General features: G+C 47.1%; 1 protein-coding gene across 1 annotated transcript in view; it reads right to left on the minus strand.

Annotated features, from left to right (window-relative positions):
- PRKCH (protein kinase C eta) overlaps nucleotides 1–14,355 on the minus strand; it is a 115,811-nt gene extending 101,456 nt beyond the window's left edge. Inside the window, exon 1 of the mRNA XM_035328470.1 lies at nucleotides 13,727–14,355. Coding sequence (XP_035184361.1) covers nucleotides 13,727–14,086 — 360 coding nt within the window. The 5' untranslated portion in view covers nucleotides 14,087–14,355. The remainder of the gene's footprint in view (nucleotides 1–13,726) is intronic.
- Nucleotides 14,356–26,039: the final 11,684 nt, after the last annotated feature.

Below are 26,039 nucleotides of genomic sequence, written 5' to 3' on the forward strand. Positions count from 1 at the left end.
ACACAACCTGCAGAGCTGCAGACAAATGTTCTCCTCTGCGCTTTTGATGGGGGTCACTGTGAGTCCAAGCACACGGCAAACCTGGGTAAGCCAAAACCAGGACAGGCTCTGTTATGAAGCCATCCTATTTAGGACAATTGCTGTCACGTTCCCTCCTTAATAAATATTTAGTTTCTTAGTGAACAGAAGGCCTGGTATTTTATCCATGGCACAGCCAGTGATGCATGTGCTTTACATTACAAATACACATGCTTTTAACTCCAGCCCACTAGCTAATACTTTTAAAAGTATAAATTCCCCTCTGGAGAAAAGTACTTCCCTACCTGGGTGGCACTGCTAATGTGGACCGTATGCTCCTCTTCCCACTGACAAAGAGCCCTTGCTGAGGAGGGGGCACCCTACCTTAATTCCCAAAGCAAAATTTTATTCGCTCCAGGAAAAGCCACATCAATTTTAGTTTTATAACCTTAACCAGAGAGCTTTCACCAGCTGAGGACAGAAATCCCCCAGACAGCATTTATCTTCCTTCAAAATAAAATCAAACAACTTGCCTTCTTTAAGGCTTACCAAGACCTGTAACACAAAGCTAAGAAGCCGGTCAAACAGTTCCTCCTGTACAAGCAGCACGCCTGATAATGACTTTGTGGGGGAAGAAAATGAGAGAGATACGGTCCTAATAACTGCCGCACATCCAGCGAAGTGAACCATTACAGATGAAATCCCCTCAGAAAGGGGATAAACTACCTAAAGCCATCCAGCTAATGTGCATGGTATTAAAAGAGCCATAGATAATATTACAGAAGTGAAGAGTTAGATCCTTAGTGGGGAAATCCTTAACTAGCTGAACTGGAGCTGCTGAGCAGACCTTGTCGTGGCTGCACCGTGAGTTTCGGCTTCGTATGACTCTGAGGATTCCTCTTGCAGCCCTTGACACGTCTGTGACATTACCACACACAGTAATACAAAGCACTACAGTGGTTTGGATAGGGAGATACAAAGTCTGAACAAATAATGACCCACTGGAAAATTCATAGCGACAGACGGAAAGATCTGGTGCCCTTCAGACACCTACACCTTCTGCCTGTGGCTTTGGAGCAGCCACAACACTGTCTATTGTAAAGAGCACTGTTCCTGTGGAAACAGTTGCTTACTATACTTCAAGAGATGGAATAAAAAATACTATAGATGTATAAATTTTGGCTACTACCTATTTACTGGACATATATATATATATATATATATATAAAGTCCTGCTCTTATCGTTGATAGTCAATGAAACTATGAGGCATAGAGACTATTTTTGTGTGGCTGACACAATTGAAAGAAAGCATAGATTTCTTTGCCAATAAGATTTCATATGCCCAGAACTATTAACACAAGGAGGCTGCTTAGCCAACCTAGGAACTGAACCACAAAACTTACATTGAGGAAACGCTGAGGACCTTTTCTGAGGTCAGTAAGATTCTTTCTGAACAATCTCAGGAGTCAAGCACAGGGGCTCCAAAGGTTGTTTAAAACCAGCAAACCTCAGGAAACTTTCTCTCACCTAATTTTCACATTCAGAACAGAAATGGGCACTTATAAGATGTTACAAAAATGAGAAGTGATATTGCTTAAAAAACAATGAATACTGCATACCCATTTCTGAGGCAACTCTTTGCGGTAAGCTTATTTATATATAGAAACAAACCCACTGGCCTTGTATTAATCATGAGCAGACTTTTCTCCATGGAAAGGGAAATGACAAACTTAGAAGGAAGTGTCAGACACCTTCTGAGATCACTTCCATATAAGCTAAAACGTGACGACTTGAAGGAGCATTCCCTCTCTTTGAAGGAAACCACCCTGGCCCTACAATTTTATTCTTGACAAAAATCAGAAGAGTAATTCTAAAACAAACTACACAAGAATGGGGATTTAGTTCTAAGGTTCTTCTAAAATTCTGAAGTTCTGAAGTTCTGAAGTTCTTAACCCTCAGACTTTTACCCAGCAGAGCCACAACCAGAGGGAACACAACCAGAGGGATTTCTGGTAGGCACAGGGCTAAGCGAGCACTGAAACGAGTACGTGCCACGTCCTGTCTGCCTCTCACTGCGCACACATTTACAGGCACTTCTACACCACCAGAGTTAACACCTTTTTTTTCTGCACAGGTGCAGCAACTGCCCACCCAAGACAAACTGAAAGACGTGGCTTTCAGCACACGTTAAATGGCAAACAGCAGCAGAGAGGGTTATATATTGTGATATTGCGTACATCCAACAGCAGTAGCTAAATGCCAGGAAGAACATAGGATTGATTATGAACTGACAAATCATCAGTCAAGCTCTTCAGTAGACACGAAATAAAGGGAAATGCCATCTCGATATCGGCCTTTGGTCAGATGGAGATAACTGTCCCCAGCCCCCCTTTCCTTCCAGACATCAGCACTCCCCTGCATGGGCAGCAGAATGGACGCTGCCTTCACACATCTCCGAAACCACACTTCTCAGCCCATTACGTCAACTTACTCTGCTTTGACTGATGTTTTCTTCATCACACTGGGCTGTGAAATGGGTAGGTGAGAAGCAGAGACACAAGCAGGAAGCTCTCCACCTCTCCTGTGGCACAGGGACTGCCCGTGCGGCACAAGGGGACACATCTGCTGAGCATCCTCTTCCACCTGCCCTGTGCCAGCTGCCACGAAGTCATGAGCCTGCTGAAAAAGGGCTCCATCGTGGCTGAACACAAAACCCGTTCCTAAACTGGATGACTTTGTAAGCATCCACCCAAATGTTTCATCCTTAGCTAACGCAAGAACGTATTTTGTCTACAAGGGGCTAAAAGCCCTTCTATATTTGCATTATAGCCTGGATTTTTAATGCTTTATTCCTTCTTTTGTCTTCCCTATACCGTTTTTGTCCTTCAAAGGGAGAGGACAGGGCCCTGCTGGCTGGGCTGACCAGTACTGTGAGCACTATGAACACAACACTTCTCCGGGCTCACTCCAGAAACCGTTTAGCACAAGGCTACAAAGGAAGATGAAGCATGTTCCTTCACAGAACCAAGAAGATGGAAGAAAACTTTCTGTTACCTTTACTGGCAAGACAGGATACATGTTACTTCAGCTTATTACTGAAAATTCAGTCAGAATGAGTTACTATCATTAAGAACTGATGGGGTTATTTTCATAAGGGAAGACAGCTTACCCTAGCCTAGGTGGGTTTCTACCCATTTTTGCTCTACTCCACACCAAGAACGTCTCAGTTGCTTGTACCATAGCTACTAAACCACAATTACATCTCACTAAATTAAGAAGACTTAATAAAACAGCATTTTTCTTCATGCAGGTCTGTAAGCTGCCATGTCATGAATCCCCTCCAGAAACAAGAGGGTGAAACTTCTAAGAAAGGAGAGGGCTGGCAGTGGCCTGACAGGCAGTGTCCTGTGAGTGACACCCTCTCACAACCCAGTCCTGTGGGAGCGATTCTTGTGGGTGCTCAAAGCTCCTCCTTTCGACTTTTTACTGTTATAACGTAAACAGATAGCAAAGTGCTAAGTTTAGGGCTCAATCTTGCAAAATGATGATAATCAGCAACACTCCTACAAAGCTCTGTTAGGGGACGGCTGAATACCCTACACATTTGACACCGCTGTAGATTTTGTATTAAATAGTGTGTACCAACTTTGACAAGAAAACCCACCACAGATTTGGAGCACACCAGATTTTTTTTCCTCACATGATTACATTTTCTTCCAGGCTTAGCAGCAAGCTGCCTTACAGAATAAATTGTCGTTGAATATATTAATGTGAGATGCCTCAGTCTGCGAATGACCTAGATAATAAACTCGTTGCACAGGAGCCAATTTCTTCCTCTTTCTCAGGGCTCCACGAGCACTCTTTGTGCTCAGTAAATAATGTATAACCCAGCTATCATAAATTCTTGCTGCATGCAGGAAGGAGGAAAGAAGCATGTCCAGTTCTTCTCCCAGTTACATTGGTGCAAAGTAGGCAGTGCAACTCCACTGGAGCCACTGGAAATCCCTGGTGTAGACCTGGCAAGCAGGAACAGAGGAAATTGCTGGGCTCCTGTTGTGCTGAAATCCCACAAAACATGCAGATTAACTTTTTACGGTAACATTTCACAACAAATGAGAAAGATGATGACTTTCACTTCAAAAGTTATTGAAAACAAATAGTAGAAAGAAGTGAGATACGAAGAGCAGTGTCACATGGAGCGTGACAGAGTCTGGGGGAAGGACAGGAACTGGGCCCCAGTGCAGGAAAGATTTCTTTCCCTCTTCTCTTCTTTAAAGCATTTAAATCTGAATAAAATTAAGTAAGAGAGACAAGATAAAAGAAAACATTCAGTGAATCACTCCCCAGATTGCAGCCCGTAGACCAACATACTTTTCCTCTTCTGGATCCTGGGCAAAAAGCCGACAGGCTGCACGGCCTTGTTTACACAGGAAAATAAATGCGGGACAAAGTCGGAATTCAAACAGGATGAGCTAGTCTTTTGCCAGTTGTTCATCCACAAGACCTTCCTTATTCTGAATTAACTCAACCCAGAATTGAATACATTTAATAAGGAGCACATTGACCAGTTTGGATGGAGAGAAGCACTCTGGAGATTAACTGCGGCGTCCACGAGCCAGCCCCAGCACTACCAGGGACCGAGTGTTGCAGCTGTTCTGTCAGATAAAAGCTCTTGGGAGCTCGGACATCCCATCTCATTTTTACTGTCGCAGTAAAACTGTCACCCTCCTTCCTTCAGACTGCAGGGCCAGCTGACACCATCCCAAATGATCTGACAGTGCCCACCACTCTCTTCCTCATGCCTACAGCACTGGGCACAGTTATGACTGGTCCCAGGTTGAACCTCCTCTATAAACCTGAGTAACTATAAGTATTTTCTACCCAAAAGCACTAAAAAGATTTGCAAATTAAGACCCTGTTATTATTGTAGAAGGTCTAAGACAAAAGCAAGCGGAGATGTATAATTTACAAGTGGCACCTTGCTTACTTAACAGAGTAAAATAATTTTACTCATTAGAGGAACACGAAGGCTGGTACTAGGCCAAAACGGAGCCCACTGACAAAGAGCCACGAAGCAAACAAGAAACAAACAAAGGAAAAACAGAAACCATAAAACAGGCCAGACAGAGGGCTAGAAACCAGAGGTGCTGTAGGAAGGGACGAGCTGCATTTTCAGATCAAATCAGACCGGCTAGCAGTCAAAATCCTGCCTTTGAGGATGGCTGATACTAAACACAGGAGACAAAGGCAGGCAAAACAATGTTCAGATAGGGAACTATCATCTTAAATCTCCTCTAAACCCCTGGAAGCACGCTGTCAGAATACAACTAGTAGTAAACTAGTTGTAATGGCCTGCAACAGAACAGATACACATCCTGCTTCTCACATCCTCTCCCTCACTAGCCTGCATCAGAGAGGTTACAGGGCCCTGCTGATCTGTCAAGTGATTTTGCACTGCTAATCATCTTTTTTTGCATTTTTTTTTTTTTTAAGCCAGAGCAGACACGTACTGCTCATGTACCATATCATACTTTTAGATGTATGTCCTGTATGGACATATTTGACAGAATATACCTGTAATGGAAGAAACTAAAAATAAATAAATGGTCAAATAATTTCCAGTAAGGCCTGTGCCAGCAACATCCTGTTGGTTAAAAAATAATAAATCTCTCTCCCATATCACAAACAGAAGCTGCCCAACTTTTCCTTCTGCACCAGCACTTCACCTCCTATCTGTTCAATGGCAAGGGAACCTCTCCTGGAAGGAGTCTGGAGAGCTGCCACCCCATCACCGATTCAGACACAATCACCTAACTAATGAAACTCGATACTTACGAAACTTGGCAGGTGCACACCAAGAAAAAGTTTTTATGTGGTGTCATCTACAGGTTCACACTCCCCTCCCTCTTCCCCTGCCAACATTTTTTTAGTATTGGCAAAGCTCAGGCTAGCGATAGCCGTGTGCTTTCACTCTGGTATGAGCTGCATCAACCCGAAGGGCAGGTCTGCACTGAACAAAGGCACGCAGAAGTGATTTGTGTGCAGCGTCGAGGAGGGCTGGCAGAAGAGCTGAAATCTTGTCCTCAACGTGCCTCATGTCTGCATAGCCCTGAGCCAGGGCTCCCAGCCTTCCAGGCTGCTCTCTGTCGGTCTGCAAGGTTGTCCTCACAGGGCACAGCCCCTTGGTCACCTGGCTCTGCCATGCATCCATCACACAGACATCGCTCTCTGCAAGCCTCTGCCAGGGCACGGGGTGCCGGTGGGCCAGGAAGCACGAGGCTGGCTGGAGGTGTCAGCAAATGCACCTCATGAGGAAAATGTCCCATGAGGAAAACAGTTGTGGAAAACAAGCTGGCAGCTGCCAGAGAAACTCTTCTGCCTGCCCCCTGCCCAACATGCGAGGAGCAAAGCAGGGAGCAGGCTGGCAGCCGGCAGAAGTGCTCCGTCAGCCTGCGGGACAGATCCTGACATTGATTACATGCCTCTGGTCCAGCGTAACAAGGGCACAAGGGCACACGATGCCTCACACGGGCAGAAAAGAGCACTTTTTCCATCACCTTGGGCCCAGCACAGACGCCAAGATTTTAGCATCAAACACCAGAGGTGGCAGGATGGCCGAGAAATGCTTGCTCTCACGTAGCGTCGTGCTAGCGCGGCTGAACGCGGCTTGCATCCGTTCATGGTGCTGCCCTTACAAACAGAGCAGGATGCTTTCCTCAGCGACTGACTTCACCGGGCGATCAGAACATTTCATGACGTCAAAGAATAAAAAACGTCCTTGGCGTTGCAGAAATTTCAGTCATTTGTCTGGCTTACCTTAAGTGGTTTAGCAACATTAATTGGATGCTCCAGGATGCACTTTGTTTTTTAGAAGTACATTTGCTATCTTTGATATAATTATAAAGCAAGCCTCTCCCTCACATCCAGCCATCGCTCCTTGTACCAGCACAACCGAGGGCATGGCTCGGGGAGAAGGAACTGCGGGGTGACCTGCACCGGCTTCGTCAGCCAGGGCTCCAGCCCACGCGTTGCACAGCTCCTCTCGCAGCACAGGGGAGGAATAAGCAATCAGACCAAAACTGCTCGCTGTCTCCAGAAGAAATTAAGTCTACGGTAGGGTTTGACATGCATTAAGTGCAGCCTAAATCGGCTGAGATGTTGGAGGCAAGGCGTGATGCCTGATCCAGAATCCCTCACGGAAGCTGCCAGCAACAATCCTGCTTGTCTTTTTTCCCCATGGTTACACAAGAAGTCCCCGACTTCTCGATTGTATTAGCAAAGCACAACAGCTACAATCGTCCTAAAACATCAAAGGAGCTTTAACAGTCTGCAAAGGAAGGGTGGGAGTCTGCCTCGGTTCAGTAAGGGATATGCTTTCATATTGAATTACGCTGTAAACCAGTTGACTTTTTAATGGCATTTCAATAGCTCAAACTGCCCCCTTGACAATCTTTTCTGCGGGGGTTTATTGCCTATAAGCTCGAGATGGCTAGAAACCAAATCATTACTCAGAAACTACTCAAAAACAGAAAGCCACGGACGGCCTGGATGAGACGCGTTTTAACAGAACGACCCGTGGTAACAGCTAAAAATAAAACGTGGACAGACCGAGGCCTCCCCCCGCCGGTGCAAGCAGCAGGGGCTGCACAGAGCACGGCCGGGACTGAGAGCTTCCTGCGGTGCTTGATGTGCACTTGCTGCTGCTGCTGCCCCGGCCTCGCTCCTCCGCCTGCACAAGCAGCCTCTTGTACAGCAGCGAGGGGATGGCCGGGGTTCCAGTGTGCAAACAACCCCACAGAGCTTTTTCTGACACTGATGCTGCTGAAGGAGACCCCGCGTCCCATCACCAGCCTCCAAATTAGCAAGGGCTCGAACAGACAGCTCCAGAAAGCCTTGGGTGACTGCATGAAAGGGAGCCACCCGCTCCACGCCGTGCCTGGAAGCTGCCACCAAGCCCAGGCGCCGAGCATCAGCCCACGGCCCCGCGCCAGTGCATGCGTGGGCAGGCGAAGCCAGCACGGGCTGAAGTTTCGCTTTGAGCTCCGCTGAGAGCACACAGCGTAGTGAGCAGGCTGGGCTCCTGCTGCAAACATCACTCGCTCAGCACAGAGCCAAGGCACTGGGGACCCTTGGATGGGACTGGGGGTGAGCTCTTGGCATCACAGCTCCTCGCAGCCAGGGAAGTCGAGGTGGTGATGCTGGTGAGCATCCTCTCCACACATGCTGCCAGCTCCCGGCATCCTTCCTGACTGCAGCCGTGGCAGGACCAAGCACCTGGCTGAGTGACGGACAGCTGCCTAGTCTGCTGCATCCATCTCAAAGCCAGGGCACAAGCACCACTCCTGCTGGCATCCTAGGGGCTCCGATCGCTGGAAATTGGCTTTTCTCGTGTTTTGATCAAACGTTTCAAGCCTCAGATGTCCTTAAAAGAAAAGAAACCAAACAACTCTCAAGCAAAATGCCAGTGTTCTCCAAGGATGCTCACGGATGCTCCAAGGATGCTCAAAAGGCCATACAGGCCTTTTCTTGGGGAGGAGCTCATGGATGAGAGAGGTGGAGAACTGGCTTGGCTCAACCTCTGATGCTGAAACAGGGCAGTAAGCACACAGCTCTTTGCCACGCAGTCAGCTCTATTCTCTCTCTCATCTGCCTTGATCAGTAGAACCGTTATTAGCAACACAACCCAGGATTATATAAATACGTGACAAATAGCAACAATTTTTCCTTCTTTATATTTTGCACCTTTTGTTTTAGGCTGCAAGACACACTCAGGTAGCCTTGGTGCACTGAACTGGTGTTTTGAGGGGTTTGTTTGTGGGCACCAAGCCCAGCTACATGCCAAACTGAAGAGATGAGACAAGCGGAAGGCAGCGTAAGCTTTCAAGAACTATCTTACGTTCTTGCAGCAAGTGTGTTTCCCCACTATTCCCATTCAACAATGTGACTGCATATCAGTAATAATAACGACAGAAACTACTGAAACTTAACAAGAAATAGGGATGGGACGTAATTGTAAACTAGGCTTGAGTAAATTAACGTGCAGCCCAACTTTCACACAGGTCAGAGATCTACGCACCACTGACACGGTTGTCCCATACGTGGAGATGGGAACTCGTACACCCAGAATACTACTGCTATTTCAGCCTACTACAGACCTGTGGATGGACAAGCCACTTACTCCAGCTCTACAAGACACAGTCCCATCCCTGCAGATGGCCACAGGCTGATGCAGAGGGACAAGAAGCAACCTGGACAGCATCCTCTTTTTGAACGTGGACAGCCTCACTTGACATTTTGCCCAGCAGTCACATCACTCTCTTCAAATCTCCTTTTCAAGCAGGCCTTCAGAAAACTCACCGTGACCATACACATCACAAAATGCTCTGTCAACAGCTATACAATATTTTTGGCTTCCTGATGCATGTTTTGTTCACCTGTGAGCCCTGTAGTACTTGGCCCACCACGCCTTGGCTCTCTGACAAGGTCACCATGCTCGGGGGAAGAAGCTGTGTTCTCCTTTAACTTTCCAATTTAATGTTCGATAAATAAGACAATTGCACACAAACAAGGGTAAAAAAAAAAAAAAAAAAAAAACAATTCTTTTTGCTTTAAGAAAGGAAAAAAATCATTCGAAAGGCTTTTATCTTTAGATAAAAGATAAAAGAGTTCAGGTTAAGCAATGCACAGGCATTATTTGTTTTAATCTCTTCCTGCAAACAAACCTAGCAGTTCTCACATGAGCACATGGCAACAAACTCATCAGGAAGTTGCAATTGGCTCATTAATCTAATAGTCCATCTGTTATCTAATTTCCTTCAGCATACTGTGATAATTTGCTATTTCAAGATTGAGTCACAGAAGGTTTAATTTTAACTCCTTGTTCAAGTGCTAGGAATGACACCTCTACCCATGGACTACCAATTTTTACACTCATAATTAACTCATTCCCTAGTAACGACGCAGCTCAGTATCTCCTGTAAATAGTATCTCCCCGAGCTTAAAAATGAGTTCTGCTACTACGTATGCCTTGTAGGGATAACTCTACGTATCGTAAACTTCTCCATTTCAACTGCAGCTCAGTACTGCGAATTATTTCTGTTGTCTCACTGACGTACGATTGCTTCCTATGCTGCGCTCAGAGACAGCTGAAAAGGAGAAACCACCCTGTAGAGGTGCACAGACACAATAAAAAAGAGATGTCAGTATATGCTGGAGCAAAATTAAAGACATGCTTTAAAAGAAACTATTCAACACCTGTTGTAAATCACAACTTGCACAGCTTTCAGGTAACAACCAGCTTAATTCTGTACTGCTCTGCACCTGGCAGGGTCATGTGCACCTGTGTAAAATGCTACCATTCAGGTTTGCACAATTTCACACCCACTCGTCCATAGGAAAATGCCTACCAGAAAGAGCATGGTACCAGCGAGATCGCCGCCGGTTTCAGCTACATCAAAGCATGCTGAGGGCAAGATGGCATTTATTTGACAGGATTAATAAAAACTACTGCTACTCCACAGCTTGACAAGTAAGCATAAAAAATGGGAAACAGAGAGCAGGATGCTGGAGTTAATAAGCTTTTAAAGATTTGATTTGTGTAAAGTTTGTCAAATGTGTTTTACAACTAATATGGAAATTAAAAAACATTCAGGCTGTGGTGATTTGTCTACCGGAAAGATTTCTGGAAACAAACAAAACGGTTAGAAGAGAAAGATAGTTTATAAAGAGTCTCCAGAACGTGGATTTTAAAGCAAACTATGCCCACGATACCCTGTCCAGTACCCAGCGGGATGACTCAGGTGTATAAGCATTAATGATGAGACGATTCATGTCCGTACACTTACTCATCTTCATAAATGTTTGGGGTGATAATTGCAGCGATGTACCTGCAAGTCACCTGGGAAGCACCAGTGCTTACACACCGAGTGCTCCTACTCGCTTCTCACTGACACTTCCTACACCGTTTGTCACCAGACCTTGCGAGAACTCTAACTAAGCACTTTTCCCCCCTGCAGAAAAGCCAGGTTTATCAACGGAACAGGAAGAGCCTGAGAGCTCACACCAAACCTTTCAGGCACTGTGGGAGCTGAGGGAATGTCCCAGGTAATCCCAGGCTGTTCTCCTGCGCTCCCCCTCTCTGGAGGAGTGCTCAGGGAGCAGGGCTGCCCTGGCCCATTTGGCTGCATCACACCAGGTGCATTTGGAGTTTACCAACATATCGTTGTCCTTGCATCTTCTCTGAAAAGCGAACATAAACATGCTATTTCAAACCAAAATGAAAAGCCATCTTTTTCTTCCCCCCGCCCCAGATCTCCTTTACCAGACACTCAAACTTCTTCCCAGCTCTGCTCTCCCTTCCCTTCTCTCTCGGGATGCCTGAACATTGGGCGTGCTGTATCCCCCAGGACGTTCTTTATCCCTGTTTCTCAATCGTTTTGTATCAGAGGACTACATAACTTTAGGGGAAAATTGTGATTATTTTTTTTTATGTACAGCCAAGGATAAGCCAAGTTAAACTCTTGAGGATTCACTGATTTTCCCCTCATTTCATTCCTTTCCTTCCCTGCCTGTATTAGCCTATGTGCTTTTGTTTTTGGGGTTGGAAAAAGGGCAGCATGAGGGATTTCAGACTGGAGATGTTGCAAATCTTCTGTAAAACCCTTGAGGTGTCTTTTATCATCCCAGTAGTTCATGGACCTTGTGTTAGTACACAGCAGCACTTCCTATCCTTCAGAAAGCACAAAACCCAGTGACAACCTTGCTGGATTTATCAAGAAATATTAAATTATCAGGGCGAGATCTTGTTCCCATGTCATCATGCGATTCTGCCTGCACGCTATGTGAGATGCTAACGGAGCAAGTCAAAAGGGAAGGCAGGAGAAAGGGACAGGAGACAAACACTTGCTCACCCTCCCCACTAAATCCACGCCAGTTGTTTTTGGACACTAACTGAAAGGACAAAAGCAACTCTTCATCTCTGTCTACGTGCCCTATAAAACATCAGCTTACATCAGTCAAGTTATAAAACTCGCTGCCTTCCCATCCCGTTGCACCCCTCAACTCACAGATACAGAGGTTCCCAGGACATGTGCCTGCCCAACAGGGAGCAGAAACTCCTCCCTCGCCACCCGGCATCTCAAACACCTCGGCAGGCCGCATACTGCACCCATCTTGAAAATCAGCAGCCGTGGGATGTATGAAAGGAAAGAAACAGCGGGCCCCTGGACAGGTATGCATCCACGCAGGAGGTAATATTATTATGGATATTTCGATAATGTAAACAAGGCCAACAGCCCACAACAGGGCAGCCCAAACCCCACATGCGGGTCAGCCCCTGCACAACCAGACTCCAGCCTTCTGAGAGGGTAAGGCCACTCTCAACAGCAAGTAGGAAACATTCCCAACAAACCAAACAAGCAAAAAAATCCCTCAAATCCACGACCCAATATCCTGAGCACATTCCCTTGCCCTGTTCCACACAGGTCTGTTCCATATTTAAAACTGTTTTAGCACCAGTCACAGGAGCAGTTTCTCCCCAGCAGCACAGCCAGCCTGGCAAGCTGGGTATGCACCCACGGAGCTCACCCTGACGAACTTGGTACCTAAGAATGCTGAAGGGGGGAAAAAAAAAGCACCAATATAGGTCTGTTAAGTGCTCCTGCAGCTGGTATTTCCCTGTAGTCGCCCCAGAGATGGAGCATCACACCCCAGTCACAGGCACGGGCTGAGAACAGAAAGCACCAGCGTTCTCTCCAGTGATACCATCTAGATACCTATCTGTTCTCTACAGTGCCAGCTCTCTTTCCTCCACATCTGATTTTATTGTGGTGGTTACCTGACCACAGGTACTGAACTTCCTGGTCTCAAAGTTAATACCTGTATTAGCCTCCGAAATTCTCTGTTCTGCACCTTCTCTGCCTGGAAGAATTTATTTATTTTTTAACTTAATACTTACAAACAAACTAGTTTGGATCAATACATCCACTTCCTCCTGTGTTACAGCACTGGAAGCAAAGCTTTACAGCCCGTGCTACCCCTTTCACTTAGGACTAAGACATAAAAGAGGTTCTCTGGGCCGGATGTAAGTGACTTGGAAATAACCTAGAATTAACTGTAAGTGAAACCGTGCTCAGCCAGCGCAGGGGTGTACATAATATATGCGAGACTAGTCCTGCTGTTCTGCTAGAAAGACCAAGAAATCTGCATGCACACATCAAAAAATCGTGCGAGGATGTGTAGCTCTCAGGAGAAATGCATTCCTCCCTGGGTATGCAGGTTTCCAAGTAGGTCCCTGCGTGCAAAGCAAAAGAGGGAAGGCACGAAATCCTGCGAGTCTGCAGGTGTACTTTGCTGTGTACGTATCACAAACCTCCTCTCTGCCAGGCTACAGCGAGGAGAACCTTCACACCCCTCAGCTACCAAGTCTCAGCCTTCCAGCTATGACAGCTGAGACTTTGCTCGCAGGGTCCCAAAACGCATCACCTGAAATGACACTGGCCACTCACCCCCATCGGTCCGGCCACGAACCTGACGCACAGGGGCACGAACAGCCCCACAGGGGTACACCTGCGTCAAGGCAACACCGCGCTGCGTGCACCCGCGGCGCAGGCAAGCAAGGGCAAGCCCCGGCTCTGCAAGCACCCCTGGAGCGCCTTCATTCATTCGGAAGAGCCCAGCTCCAGCCTCTGGCCGGGCCAACCAACTCACCCAGCCCTCGAAGCTGTCGCTGGGGCCCGCCGAGCGCAAGAGGTCTTGGAAGTGCAAGGTGCAGTTGGCCACGAAGTCATCGTAGCCGATGGGGGTGTCGTGGAAGACGGACAGCTCGAGCTGGTGGCCGTCGGTGACCGTGGCGGAGAACTCCTCGTTGTAGGTGGGCTTGTTGGTCTTCTGCTTGGTGCTGGTCTGCCCTACGCGCACCTGGTCCACGCTGATGGTCACGTAGGGGTCCAGCAGCTGGTAGCCCTTGCGGAACAGCGAGTGGCGGAGGGACCAGCGGGTGGGCTGCAAGCCCACCGCCTCCCCGATGCGCACCTTCAGGTACCCGTTGAACTTCATGGCTCCGGACATGGCCGGCCCCGGGAGGTGAACGGGACCCCCGTGCCGAGCCGAGCCGTGCCGAGCCGTGCCCGCAGCCAGCCCCGCCGCTCCTCCTCAGGGGGCCGGGCGGCGGCGGCGCAGCCTCCCCGGGGCCATGCCGGGGCCCCGGAACCGCCGCCCCCGCTCCCCGCCCGCCTTCTCCGCCCGGCCCGGGGCTCTCGTGCCGAGGAGGGAACGGCTCGGCTCGGCTCGGCTCCGGGGACACCTGGATCGTGGGACGGCGCCGGGCGGGGAGGAGCCGCCAGCCCCGTGAGGGCGGGCCCGGGCCCGGGCTGGGAGCGGCGGGGCGGGCGGGACGGGCCTCGGGGTCGGTGGCTGTGGGGAGAAGGAGCCGCGGCCGGCCGGGAGAGCTGGCGGCCCCGCGGTTCTGGCTCGGGGTTTAACGAGGGAAGCGGCTGCAGCGAGCCTCCAGACATGCTGCTTTTGCTCGCTGCGAAGTTTGCTGTTGCAGCCCTGTCCGCTGGGATTAGCTGCGCGTGATTCACGCGGTTGGCACGCAGGGTTTGTTCTGGGGTGGGTTTCTGCTGGTTTCTGCCTGCGCTTAATAAAGTCAGCAGTCAAGTGCTTGTAATGACGCTCCAAACTTACCAGGAGAAATGGCGTGAAGCGGGTAAGGGGACAGCGAAATCCCGCCACCCCTGTGACAATTCAGCCACCGCCTCAGTGATGCCATGATCTCCACAGCAGAGGACGTGGGCACCCAAGGGTCCCTCCGGGGACAAGGACACGCAGCCACCGTGCCCTGCTGGGAGCTGGGCCCTCGGTAGGGCCAAGCACCTCAGACACTAAAGGGCGACGGGGGCAGCCCTGCGATGCCCCTGGCTGGGATGCGGTGGAAGGAGTTGCTGGCCTCGCTGCATGTTGCTCCGACTCCTCCCGTCTGGCCCTAGCCCAAGGAGCCCTCCCTGCCCTAACCCAGCTCCTTCCTTGTAGCTGCTGTGTGTAACGCAGTCCTGCGCAGGTGTGGAGGTGTCCTTCTTCCTTCTCTGTCTTGTCTTTTATTTTCGCTCCTTCCTGTCCCTCTCACATCTCCCTGCTCTCTTCTTTTTGTTTCTTTCATTTTTTTTCTTTCCCATTTTCAGCCTATTCCTCTGCTCTCAGCCCTTTCTCCTCCATATTCTAAGTGGCAGACTGCCTCTGGTTTCCCACCGTTTCCTTGCCCTTTTCTCCTTCCAGATGCTCCACATTTCACAGGAGCAGAGTGCAGGAGCACCAAGCCAAGACTCCTGTCAGCCTCAGACAGAGCAGGGCTCCTGTTCCCTCCTCGGGAGAGAGCAGGTGGAACAGGTTCAGTAATGGGATAATTCCTAACAGGGAAGCAACAGTTCTGCCAGAAAATCTTGCAGACCCTTAAAATCAGACTTCTGACAAGTAGCCTGCAAGGCTTTTAAGTCCCTTGATCTATAACTATTAGCTGGAGATAAGAAGCGTGTAAGAATTTTTGAGCTTGGTTAGGACAGGTCATCCTGCGGAGGAACACAGGTCTAATTTCAGAAATTGCCAGACTGCAGGATATGCAGCAAGCACGGGCTCCAGGATCTTGTCTCTAGCAAAGTCCAGCTCCAGATCTTTTAACAGAAGGTATGGCTAAGCAAGCACAGAGTATCCTGTCCCCATAATAATACTTAAAGATTCAGAGAATTTCTTGTTGGTCTGATATTCCTTCCGAAATACACTTCAGCATTAACTATCATCATTCTGGGTAGTTTTCTTCTCCCTAAAGATCCAGTCCTTTTTAAAATCTTCACGCCTTCTTGGATTTCTCTATTTCACAGCAATGAGTAGGTCAGAAAAAAATAGTTTCTTTTGATCAGATGTGCATCTGCTATCTCTTCCATTTCTTGCTTCACAACTGATCTTCTTTCATGACACCATAAAAAAAATCATTTACTTTCTGAAGTGGATCATCATTTGTCATTTTCGATTTTCATCATCTCTATCTTTCCTAGCCATGAGCTGCCCCTTGGAGTCTGGGCAGATCCCGTACTGACCAGGATGGTCAAACCACAGTTCTTACAAAACTTCACCATGATTCCCTAATGACTGCAGACAAGACCAAAAGACAGTGAACTTTGAAGCACCCACCATGAATGTCCACAGGATGAGGCTGAAGGCCTTATAAAGTCTGGAGTGCCTACTCTGTAAACCTCAAATCATCAAACATAGATTTTACTCTGCCCAGAGGCCTTCAAAGGGCTCAGTGCAATAGCCAACAAGAATGCTGACTTAAAAAGCACGATTTTTGGCTTAGCCCTTTCCCTTGACCTTTTTCTGAGGAAGCAGAGATGAAAGCCTTCCCAAGCAACTTGTTAGAAGTGATCACATATTTACTGACACAAACAGGGAGAAGACAAATCTCCTCGTTGAAGGTGCAGGCAATGCTGTTTCCTCTGTTAATCACAGAAGCTGAAGTTCTTTGCTGCGCTGGATTTTCACATATAAAAGCAGTAGGAAAGGGGACATCCCTTTTTCTACACAGTGGCACACTGGATTCTCATGTGATAACATGATTCCTGGACTTGGGCCTTAAAAAAACAGCAACAGTATTGTAAAGCTTACGGAAAATGCAGGTGAACTGTAGTGATATACGTTTCTGATTAGCGGCAGTACCCATTGCCAGCCCGTTTTCCACTGGAGGAAAAAATCGATCCTGTGTACTCATATGATGTGAACATAATTAATTTTGTTTATCCACTTGAACCAGTCTGGAACAGATCATCTCAAACAGCATCTGAACCCACCCCTATTCTGACTTCCCAGCCAAAACCCAAATGACCCATTCTCAAAGAGAACTGGCTAGTGACACAACTTCAGAATATACCCTGCCGACTCTCCAGACACTCGAGAAGCAGAGAAACATCCCCAGTTCAGTATTTTCTTCCAAGAATCAAAACATCCTTGCACACGGTGACCTTGCAAGGCTGCATGCAGCAGCACCATCTGGTGATGGCTGCTGCATCGAACCTCCTTGCACAGCTCTCGGTGCCCGGCAGGAGCTGGGGTGTCTCCAGGAGCATGGCTTCTCTTCTCCTCCACAGGAGCTCGGAGAACTGGCTCCTGACATGGGCAAGTTGATTCATTTTGTGCCCTCAAGAGTTCAGGGAGGCTGAGCTCTTCCTGCCACTTCCTGCCCAGCTGCATGGTTTCCTGAGCAGTCGGCCGATGACACACCGTTGTTCAAGAAATGGACTGTGAAGAGGGCACGGATCTCCCGGTGCTGTGCCTGAGCAGCAGAACGGCAGATAACATGCAACGGCTACAAAGACAGAACAGAGCACAAGGCAATACAATCGGAATTACAGGTGAACTGCAGGATAAACAACCAGAGAACAGGCACTGCCACTAACCTACCACTCTAGGAGAAAATTTTAGAGCAGTGGTGGACAGACCTCTGGAAAATCAGCTTAGTGCTCACTGATTATCAGAAAGACAATCAGACTATTAGTAATTATTAGGGGCAGAACTGAGAGCAAAGCTGTCACTGTGCGCAACTCTGCTTCTCCCACCACCTCGCAAAGCACAAACCAGAATTAGAAAAGGCACAGGAAAAAAATGACAAATGTGATCAAAGGCATGGAACAGGGCTGTGGAGGGAGAGAGACTGACTGGCTTAAGATTTCTCAGTATGGGAAAGAATGACCAAAGGGGAAAATGTGGGGGAGATCTGTACAATCACACACCATGAGCTGGATGAATGGGGAAGGATATTTCATTTTTTCCCACATAAGACCTAAGGGGCACTTGCTGAAATTATGAGGTAGCAAGTTTAAAATATACAGAAGCAAACGCCTTTTCACACAGTGTGTAGCTACAATATAGAATCCATTGCCAAAAATGGATGCCAGAAATATAAACAGCCTCATAAAGGGGCTATACATTTAGGGAGGATAGACTTGGTGGTAGCTACTGACCAGCAGACAAACTCGGGAAATCCTTTAACCACAAATTGCCAGCTGGGAAGATTCAACAGCGCAAGGAACACTCTGTGTTTCTCTTATTTCTTATTCTTTTATGCTTAAACATGTTATTTGTTACTCTGAAGCCTCAGCTACTGGCCACTTTTTGGAACAATATGGCTAAGTATGGTGAATCTAGGAGAGAATGAGTATGCCTGTTCTGTTCCTCTGGATTGTAATTTCCATATCTAAGTGAGAAAGCTCAGGAATGACACTTCTTGAGACTGGCTTAGTCACCTTTCCTGCAGACGAGGAAATGGCCAAAGAAGGGACCAACTCCCTGAGATTACTCTTGCATTCTTCCTTCAGGTCACAGTAACCTTAAGGATAAGTTTATGCCAGATCCCTCTTATATTTTCGGTAGCCTATCTGGAAAATTTGCCACTTAGCTTTGCAGACAGTCTATGATTTAAATTTATGATTCAAGCCTGGCCTCATTTCACACTACAGCTATGCACAAATCAGAGCCCATTCATACATCATGTAAAAGCCTCCACTTCCTTTTTCCTTCTAAAGTGTATACTATTCCCTTCACCAATAACCTGTAATTCTCTAATAATTTAGTATCGTCCCCATTTGGCAAGTTAAGAGCAAATGCTTGAACTGCTCCACTTGAAATTTCTACCAAACACTGGGTACATTCAGAAGTGAGTCAGTAAAGTGATGGAAAAACCTTGGCTTTCACAACCACCGTTGCAAAAATGTTATTGACATCTCTTGTATATGGAACTGCAGTTAAATGCATTTTAAAAACACAAAAAATAAAAGAGCTGTGGAGGTTAGTAAAGCAGGAACTAACTCTATTTGGTTCCTCTATTAATTTTAGCCTATTTATACAACTTCCCTTTTATAGTTCTTTCTATAACAGTGCTTGTTAAATGTCTAAATAATGACAGCTGCTAAAAACTGAATATCCCATGTGTGGAATCATTTGTGGTCTGGAAAAAAAAAATCAAATTCCTCTCTAATGATAATAATTACAGGATCAGTCCAAAACTTACTGAAATTACAAGCAAAGCTGCTATATAAGAATCAGCCCTGGGTTGTACGTCTGCTGTCACTCCTGGTTTATAGTTTTAGTGCAAGCTAGAAAGAGACATTTAGCCTAATATCAGTTTTTCTTATTTAGGATGCATACTTATTTTCCACAGCTAAACTGGAGCTCACGTGATCCTTGTTATTTTATTATTTATATATTTATTTTGGAAAACCCCGAGTCATTTTATAAAGTGCTGGTGTTATAAACTGCAGCATATAGTTTATAAGAGCACTAACTCCTACAAGCCAACCATTAATACAACTAATGGCCTGTTTGTTGTATTAAACTGATCTCATTTGTCTGGCTCAATTAACAAATGCAGTGGTCATTAACAGTTAACAGCAACTCAGTTATTAGATTTTATTACTTGTACAGGAAACACTGGAGAACAAACTGATTGTTTTGGTTTACTGGGGTGTATTTCTTTCCCAGCAGCCTTGCCCTATTATTTATAATTTAGCCACTTGCTTATTCCCAAACATAACTGACACGCTCAGGAATGGGTTCAAAGTCATCCACGTAGACAGCCAGTTCACTTGCCAGCCCCCCAGCCCCATAAACTTCTTTAAACCAGAGAGCTCCAAGGCACCAGGCATCTGCAGTGGCCCGTTCTTCTGATTTTTTGCAGTTTTTTGTTGGGCAGCAGCTTCCATCCATACATAAAATGGGATTTAAGTAAAAGATAAAATAATGTGTATCTATCTAGGAGGCTGTAAAATCTCATGCCTCAGTCATGGCTCTCTCTCTCTCTGTCTCTTTCTCTCTCGATGTCTTTCTCTACTTCCCTTCCTAATTCACCGAAATCCAACATGTAAGTTTAAAGGTATATTTTACTTCTTCTTTATTTGGACTGATGTATCAAGTAATGGTGATCTCTTTCTGCTTTGCACAGACATTTAAACCAGACAATTTTAGAGGTCTCTTCTGGCTGACAAATTAGCTTAGAGCAAACACTTGTACATGAGGAATACCACTCAGTGTTATTAAGCTGGGGAAGACCTTCCATATTCCAAATGCTAAAGACCCCTGACACACACTTTCCTTGCTCTGCTTTCTTCACCCTGATTTAGTTCAAAGCAATAGACAAACAATACCAGCGTTAGATTGTCACGAAGGACCAACAAAGGCTTGTCATGAAGGTGGTTTTCATCACGCAGTCTGCGCAGCTCCCTTCACCCTGCATTGCTGCGATACACAAATGAGGGAGGAGACACCCACAGATGTGTTGTTAGTCCTCTTTGGAAACAGGATCTTCCGGACTCCCACCAGCCAGTGTCAGAGCAGACTGGTATTGCAAGACAACTATCAGTGCTTCTGAGGTGGAGATACGTGAAGTGACTGTGCCTTACCCTCTGTGGGGTAAGTATGTGTAATGAGGCTGAAGTAACTCAATTTCTGAGCTATTGGGCTACGCATAGTCATCAGTTCTCTCCTACAAAGGCACAAGGGTATACCTATAAATGATGCTACCCATGTCCACCAGTGCTGGTCACTCTTTAAGCGATGCCTCCTAGAAGCACAAGATAAGGCAATTCCAAAATATCGCAAGTCAGGCAGGCGGGGCAGGAAGCCGGCGTGGCTGACCAGGAACATTCTAATGGAGATTAGGCGGAAACAGAGAGTGTTTCGCTACTGGAAGGAGGGCCAGGCGTCATGGAAAGAATACAGGGATGCTGTTCGTGTTTGTAGGGAGAAAGTTCGAGTGGCCAAAGCACAGCTAGAGTTGAAGCTGGCTGTGTCTGTGAGAGAAAATAAAAAGGGTTTTTTTAGATATGTAAATGGAAAAAGGAGAACTAAAGAAAACATAGGGCCGCTCCTTGATAGGGAAGGTCTCCTCACAGACAATGACGTAGGCAAAGCAGAGACGCTTAACGCCTTCTTTGCCTCTGTCTTCAATGCCGATGATGGGCTTTGGGACCCAGGGTGCCCTGAGCTGGAGGACCGGGACGGTCGGGATGACAAACTCCCAACTGACCCTGAACGTGTGCGGGATTTGCTACTCCACCTGGATCCCTACAAGTCCATGGGTCCGGATGGGATTCATCCCCGGGTGCTGAAAGAGCTGGCGGATGTCATCGCGGAACCTCTATCAATTATTTTTCAACGATCCTGGGAATTTGGAGAGGTCCCAGTAGACTGGAAGCTGGCAAATGTTGTGCCAATTTTCAAGAAGGGTCAGAAAGAAGACCCTAGCAATTACAGGCCTGTCAGTCTCACGTCAGTGCCTGGTAAAATCATGGAGAAGTTGGTTCTCGGACTTATTGAGGCGCACCTGGGGGACAAAGCAGTCATTGGTCCCAGCCAGCATGGGTTTGTGAAGGGTAGGTCCTGCCTAACTAACCTGATTTCCTTTTATGATAAGATCACCCGTATGGTGGACCAAGGGAAACCAGCTGATGTGATTTTTTTGGACTTCAGCAAGGCTTTTGACACGGTTTCCCATAGGATCCTACTGGACAAAATGTCCACCATACAGCTAAATAAAAACATCATACGATGGGTGAGCAATTGGCTAACGGGCAGGGCCCAAAGGGTTATGGTAAATGGAGCTGCGTCAGGCTGGCGGGCGGTCACCAGTGGGGTCCCTCAAGGCTCCATTTTAGGGCCGGTACTTTTCAATATTTTTATAAATGATCTGGATGTAGGAATAGAGGGTATTTTGAGCAAGTTTGCTGATGACACCAAACTTGGAGGAGTTGTGGACTCAAATGAGGGCATAAAGGCCTTGCAGAGGGATCTGGACAGGTTGGAGAGCTGGGCGATCACCAACCGCATGAAGTTCAATAAGAGCAAGTGCCGGGTCCTGCACCTGGGACGGGGAAACCCTGGCTGCATGTACAGACTGGGCGATGAGACGCTGGAGAGCAGCCTAGAAGAGAGGGATCTGGGGGTCGTGGTAGACAGCAAGTTGAATATGAGCCAGCAGTGTGCCCTGGCAGCCAGGAGGGCCAATCGTATCCTGGGGTGCATCAAGAACGGCATCGCTAGTAGGTCAAGGGAAGTGATTGTCCCGCTCTACTCTGCGCTGGTGCGGCCTCACCTCGAGTACTGTGTGCAGTTCTGGGCACCACAGTATAAAAAGGACATGAAACTGTTGGAGAGTGTCCAGAGGAGGGCTACGAAGATGGTGAAAGGCCTGGAGGGGAAGACGTACGAGGAACGGCTGAGGTCACTGGGCCTGTTCAGCCTGGAGAAGAGGAGGCTGAGGGGAGACATCGCAGTCTACAACTTCCTCGTAAGGGGTTGTCAAGAGGCAGGAGACCTTTTCTCCATTAACACTAGTGACAGGACCCGCGGGAACGGGGTTAAGCTGAGGCAGGGGAAATTTAGGCTGGACGTCAGGAGGGGGTTCTTCACAGAGAGGGTGGTTGCACACTGGAACAGGCTCCCCAGGGAAGTGGTCACTGCACCGAGCCTGTCTGAATTTAAGAAGAGATTGGACTGTGAACTTAGGCACATGGTCTGAACTTTTGGGTAGACCTGTGCGGTGTCGAGAGTTGGACTTGATGATCCTTAAGGGTCCCTTCCAACTCAGGATATTCTATGATTCTATGATTCTATGATTCACTAAAGCTTTTGGTGGATCAGAAGGGTAGGGCCGTATCCAGCACAGTGGTGACACCACCGGGTGCTTAACTGCCCAAAGAAGACAGGCCACACTCCTTCAAACGATGTTCACAAGGCAGTGTCTGAGCATGCTGCACTGGAGACACCCCACCAATCCTCTCATCTGGCTGATCAAATAGGGTCCTACCATGGTTTGATTACACACAAAGTGATCAGAGGGCCACAATGGCGTGCAAATTTGGCCAAATTACAATAGCCCACTGCTACCTGCAAACCCATTTGGATGCTCTGGCAGCCGAAGGGTCCTATGCAGCATCAAGAGGAAAAAAGGTGAGAGATTTTGCTAAGAGCAGGCACAGGACGCTGCTAGTTTGTATGACCAGCATAGGTGATTAAGGTGATTAGAAAGCTTTACTACCACCCCTGGGGCAGAGGTTAAAGTCTCTTCTGTGTGCCCATGCCTGTGTCTCAGTGGTATGTGCATGGGGAAGTGTAATGTCGAAGTGCCGGGGACTGAAAGATACAAGTCAGCTTATCTGCTCCTGCCTATAAATGAGACACTTTGGATACAACTTCCCTCCTATCAGCTTCTGATAACAACTTCCTTCCTACCCTCTTTCCCAAGCTAGCACGTGCTAACATATTGTGCAACAGAACCAGTTAGACAAGAAATGGGAATGTATTTAAGAAGCCCGAAGATGAGCACATTATACCATTACGAAGCTGACTCAGTGGGGACTTGCTAGGAATGGCCCCAGATCCTTGGGCACGTATGCATCCTCCCTACCTTGTAGTGACCGAGAGGGGTGAATATGAAGAGCATCTCTGCCTCTTCTAGTTCCTGGTACAGCTCAGAACATTAAATCCCAGGATTTTCCATGGACAGCAGGAGTGTTCAAACACAGAGGAGACAACTCAGTCTTTGTTTTACGTGCAGAAAGCAGGTGTCAGATCTGTGATCCAGACCCTTGCTACAAAGAGCTCCCTGCTCCCTGGTCTTGAATGAGATACCATGCAGCTTCACCAGCCTTCCTCTCCTGTTTCACGTCCTTCTGCATCCAGCTCCCCTTGTGAGAATGGGTCTTTCAAACCAGTCACTGTGCATTTCATGAAGCATGTTATTCTTTCCGTTTGCTCCCACTGGATTATTTTTCTTTCTCCAAGGATCTGGGTGTCAGCAGAGGAAGAGATCCCATCATTTCAAATGAAAATTACGTTATCATTTGCTAGTGGACCCATCCAGCCAGCACCAACAGGCTGATTCTTCCATTTGTGAGATGGCTTTGTTTATTTTTCCATACTACTCAGGTCACAAACTACCACCTAAGCCAAGTTGCTGAGCCCTAACTGCATGTGTCAAAAGCTTCACGTTCAGCTCATTTAAAAAAAAAAAAAATGAACTAGGAAATTATGTTAAGATTCAGAGGGGAGTGTCAGGCCAGGGCCTCTCACTGCAACAGTACGTAGCTTTATTTCAGATGAAGGAAATCTAACCCCTTTTTTTTCCCAACCAGAGAAGCAGGATTTTAGTGAGGTCCAGAACTGAGCTTTTAAATCTGTGGTTCCCTTGTCTCTGCAGCACACACCTGATCAGGCACAGATGCAGATCTCTGAACTAAAATCTGCCAAGATACCCTGGAGGAAAAATAGCTTCTGGAGGCAGCTGCTTGCCACAACCAAATGGAGTCCTCACGGTGACAGCCCATTTCCTGGGCTCCTGAGATGCTCAGACAAAAACAAGAAAACCCCAAGGAACAAGCTGAAGATGAGATGAATAATACTAATGGACATATAAAGTCTGGACTTTTGGGAAAGCACCTTTGTTCTACTTCACCTGACCAGAAAACCTCATCTGGTTTCATTCCTGTCCATTTTCCCATTGCAGAACTTTTTCTATCCTTCTTCTGTCCCTGCTGCGGAGATCCTCCTACTGAGAAATGGCCACAGTCTAAGAGTCTGGGCCATCAGCATTTCATCCAGCAAGTGCATGCATTTTGGACATGGACTGACAGTCTTAACCTGAGGACAGTCCTCCCTTGAGCCACCTAGCATCCTAGTGCTGACCCTGGCCAACCAGCATCACAGCAGAGGGACATCTCCTACAGTCCTTTGGCTGAGGTCAACCAATAACCAATAACCAACAGGAAAGGAGTAAGTCCTGAGGGTTGTGTTGGTTAGGTGTCAGTCATGAAGAAAATAAAAAGAGTGCAGGAAAAGACCAGCCAGGGCATCATGGGATGGCACTGTAGGACAAACAGAACCTCCGTTCTGTAACCTGGGCTGCTGCTCTATCTCCACTACCAAAGATGCAACTGTTGAACCCAGACTCTGAGTTGTACCCACAAGCAAACCTTGGCAAATGTATTTTTTGTGATATTGATAGGTATCACAGAAGCTTTGTATTACAGTCCTGAGAAGTTCTAAGTTGCACTCTCATTAAAGACATAGTGAAAGGATTCATAGGCACGAAGTCCTGGGCACACACTCACTAACTGTTCCTACGGCTACCAGGAGGTAGCTATGAAGAATGCAATAGCTGCAAATTTATAGAGCTCTGCCATCTCACTGGAGTTTGCTCCAGAGGAGCAGAGGGCAAAGTAGGGTAAGGTGTATTCGGTTTGCACGCCTCTGAATCACCAGCAGAGTCCCAGCTGCATGAGACCTTGTGCAGGTGCCAACACCACTCTGGGAGAGGAGCTCTGCTGGCTCTGGAGAGCTGGGCTTTGCGTTGCTGAGGAGACTCGGAGAAGTTTGGCAGACAGCTCTGAGGGCTGCCATGATCTGGCCCCCAGGAGACAAAGCGACACCCCGTCTGCTTGCATTGAGCGAGAAATAATCTCTGTGAGAAATCAGCGTGAATTGTGCCTAACTGCCTGGTTCTCATGGGAGAGTCTGAAAGAGGTGAAACAGCAAGTGATGGCGAGCTTGATGCATAAAACCACTGCACTGGTTCCTGGAGATCTGTTTAAGAATTAAACACTCCAAATGTTCTCCAGAAGTATTTAATATGAATATTATTCTTTAAGCAGTAGGATGTTGTTCTTTTCCTAACTTTGCATTTTTTTGAAGTCTTCAAAAGACTGAACTATGACCTGTGCTAAAACAATAGTAGATATTGTTTAACAGTAAGTAGGCTGAAGAAGAGAGAAAAATAAATGAATTAAAGTTATGGGACTATTATGACTACATGTTGCAGACTCACTATGTTAGCTAATAATACCTAACTGAGTTAGCTCTTGCAATACTAGCAAAGGATCAACAAGCCCTCAAGGTTCTCCTTTTGGACAGGACTTAGCCTGATCTTTCAGTTTCCTGCCATGTCTCTCAATAAATTCCCTTTTCTCACAAAAAAAAAAAAAAA

This window comes from Oxyura jamaicensis, chromosome 5 (genome assembly GCF_011077185.1).
Source record: "Oxyura jamaicensis isolate SHBP4307 breed ruddy duck chromosome 5, BPBGC_Ojam_1.0, whole genome shotgun sequence".
Classification (NCBI taxonomy): domain Eukaryota; kingdom Metazoa; phylum Chordata; class Aves; order Anseriformes; family Anatidae; genus Oxyura; species Oxyura jamaicensis.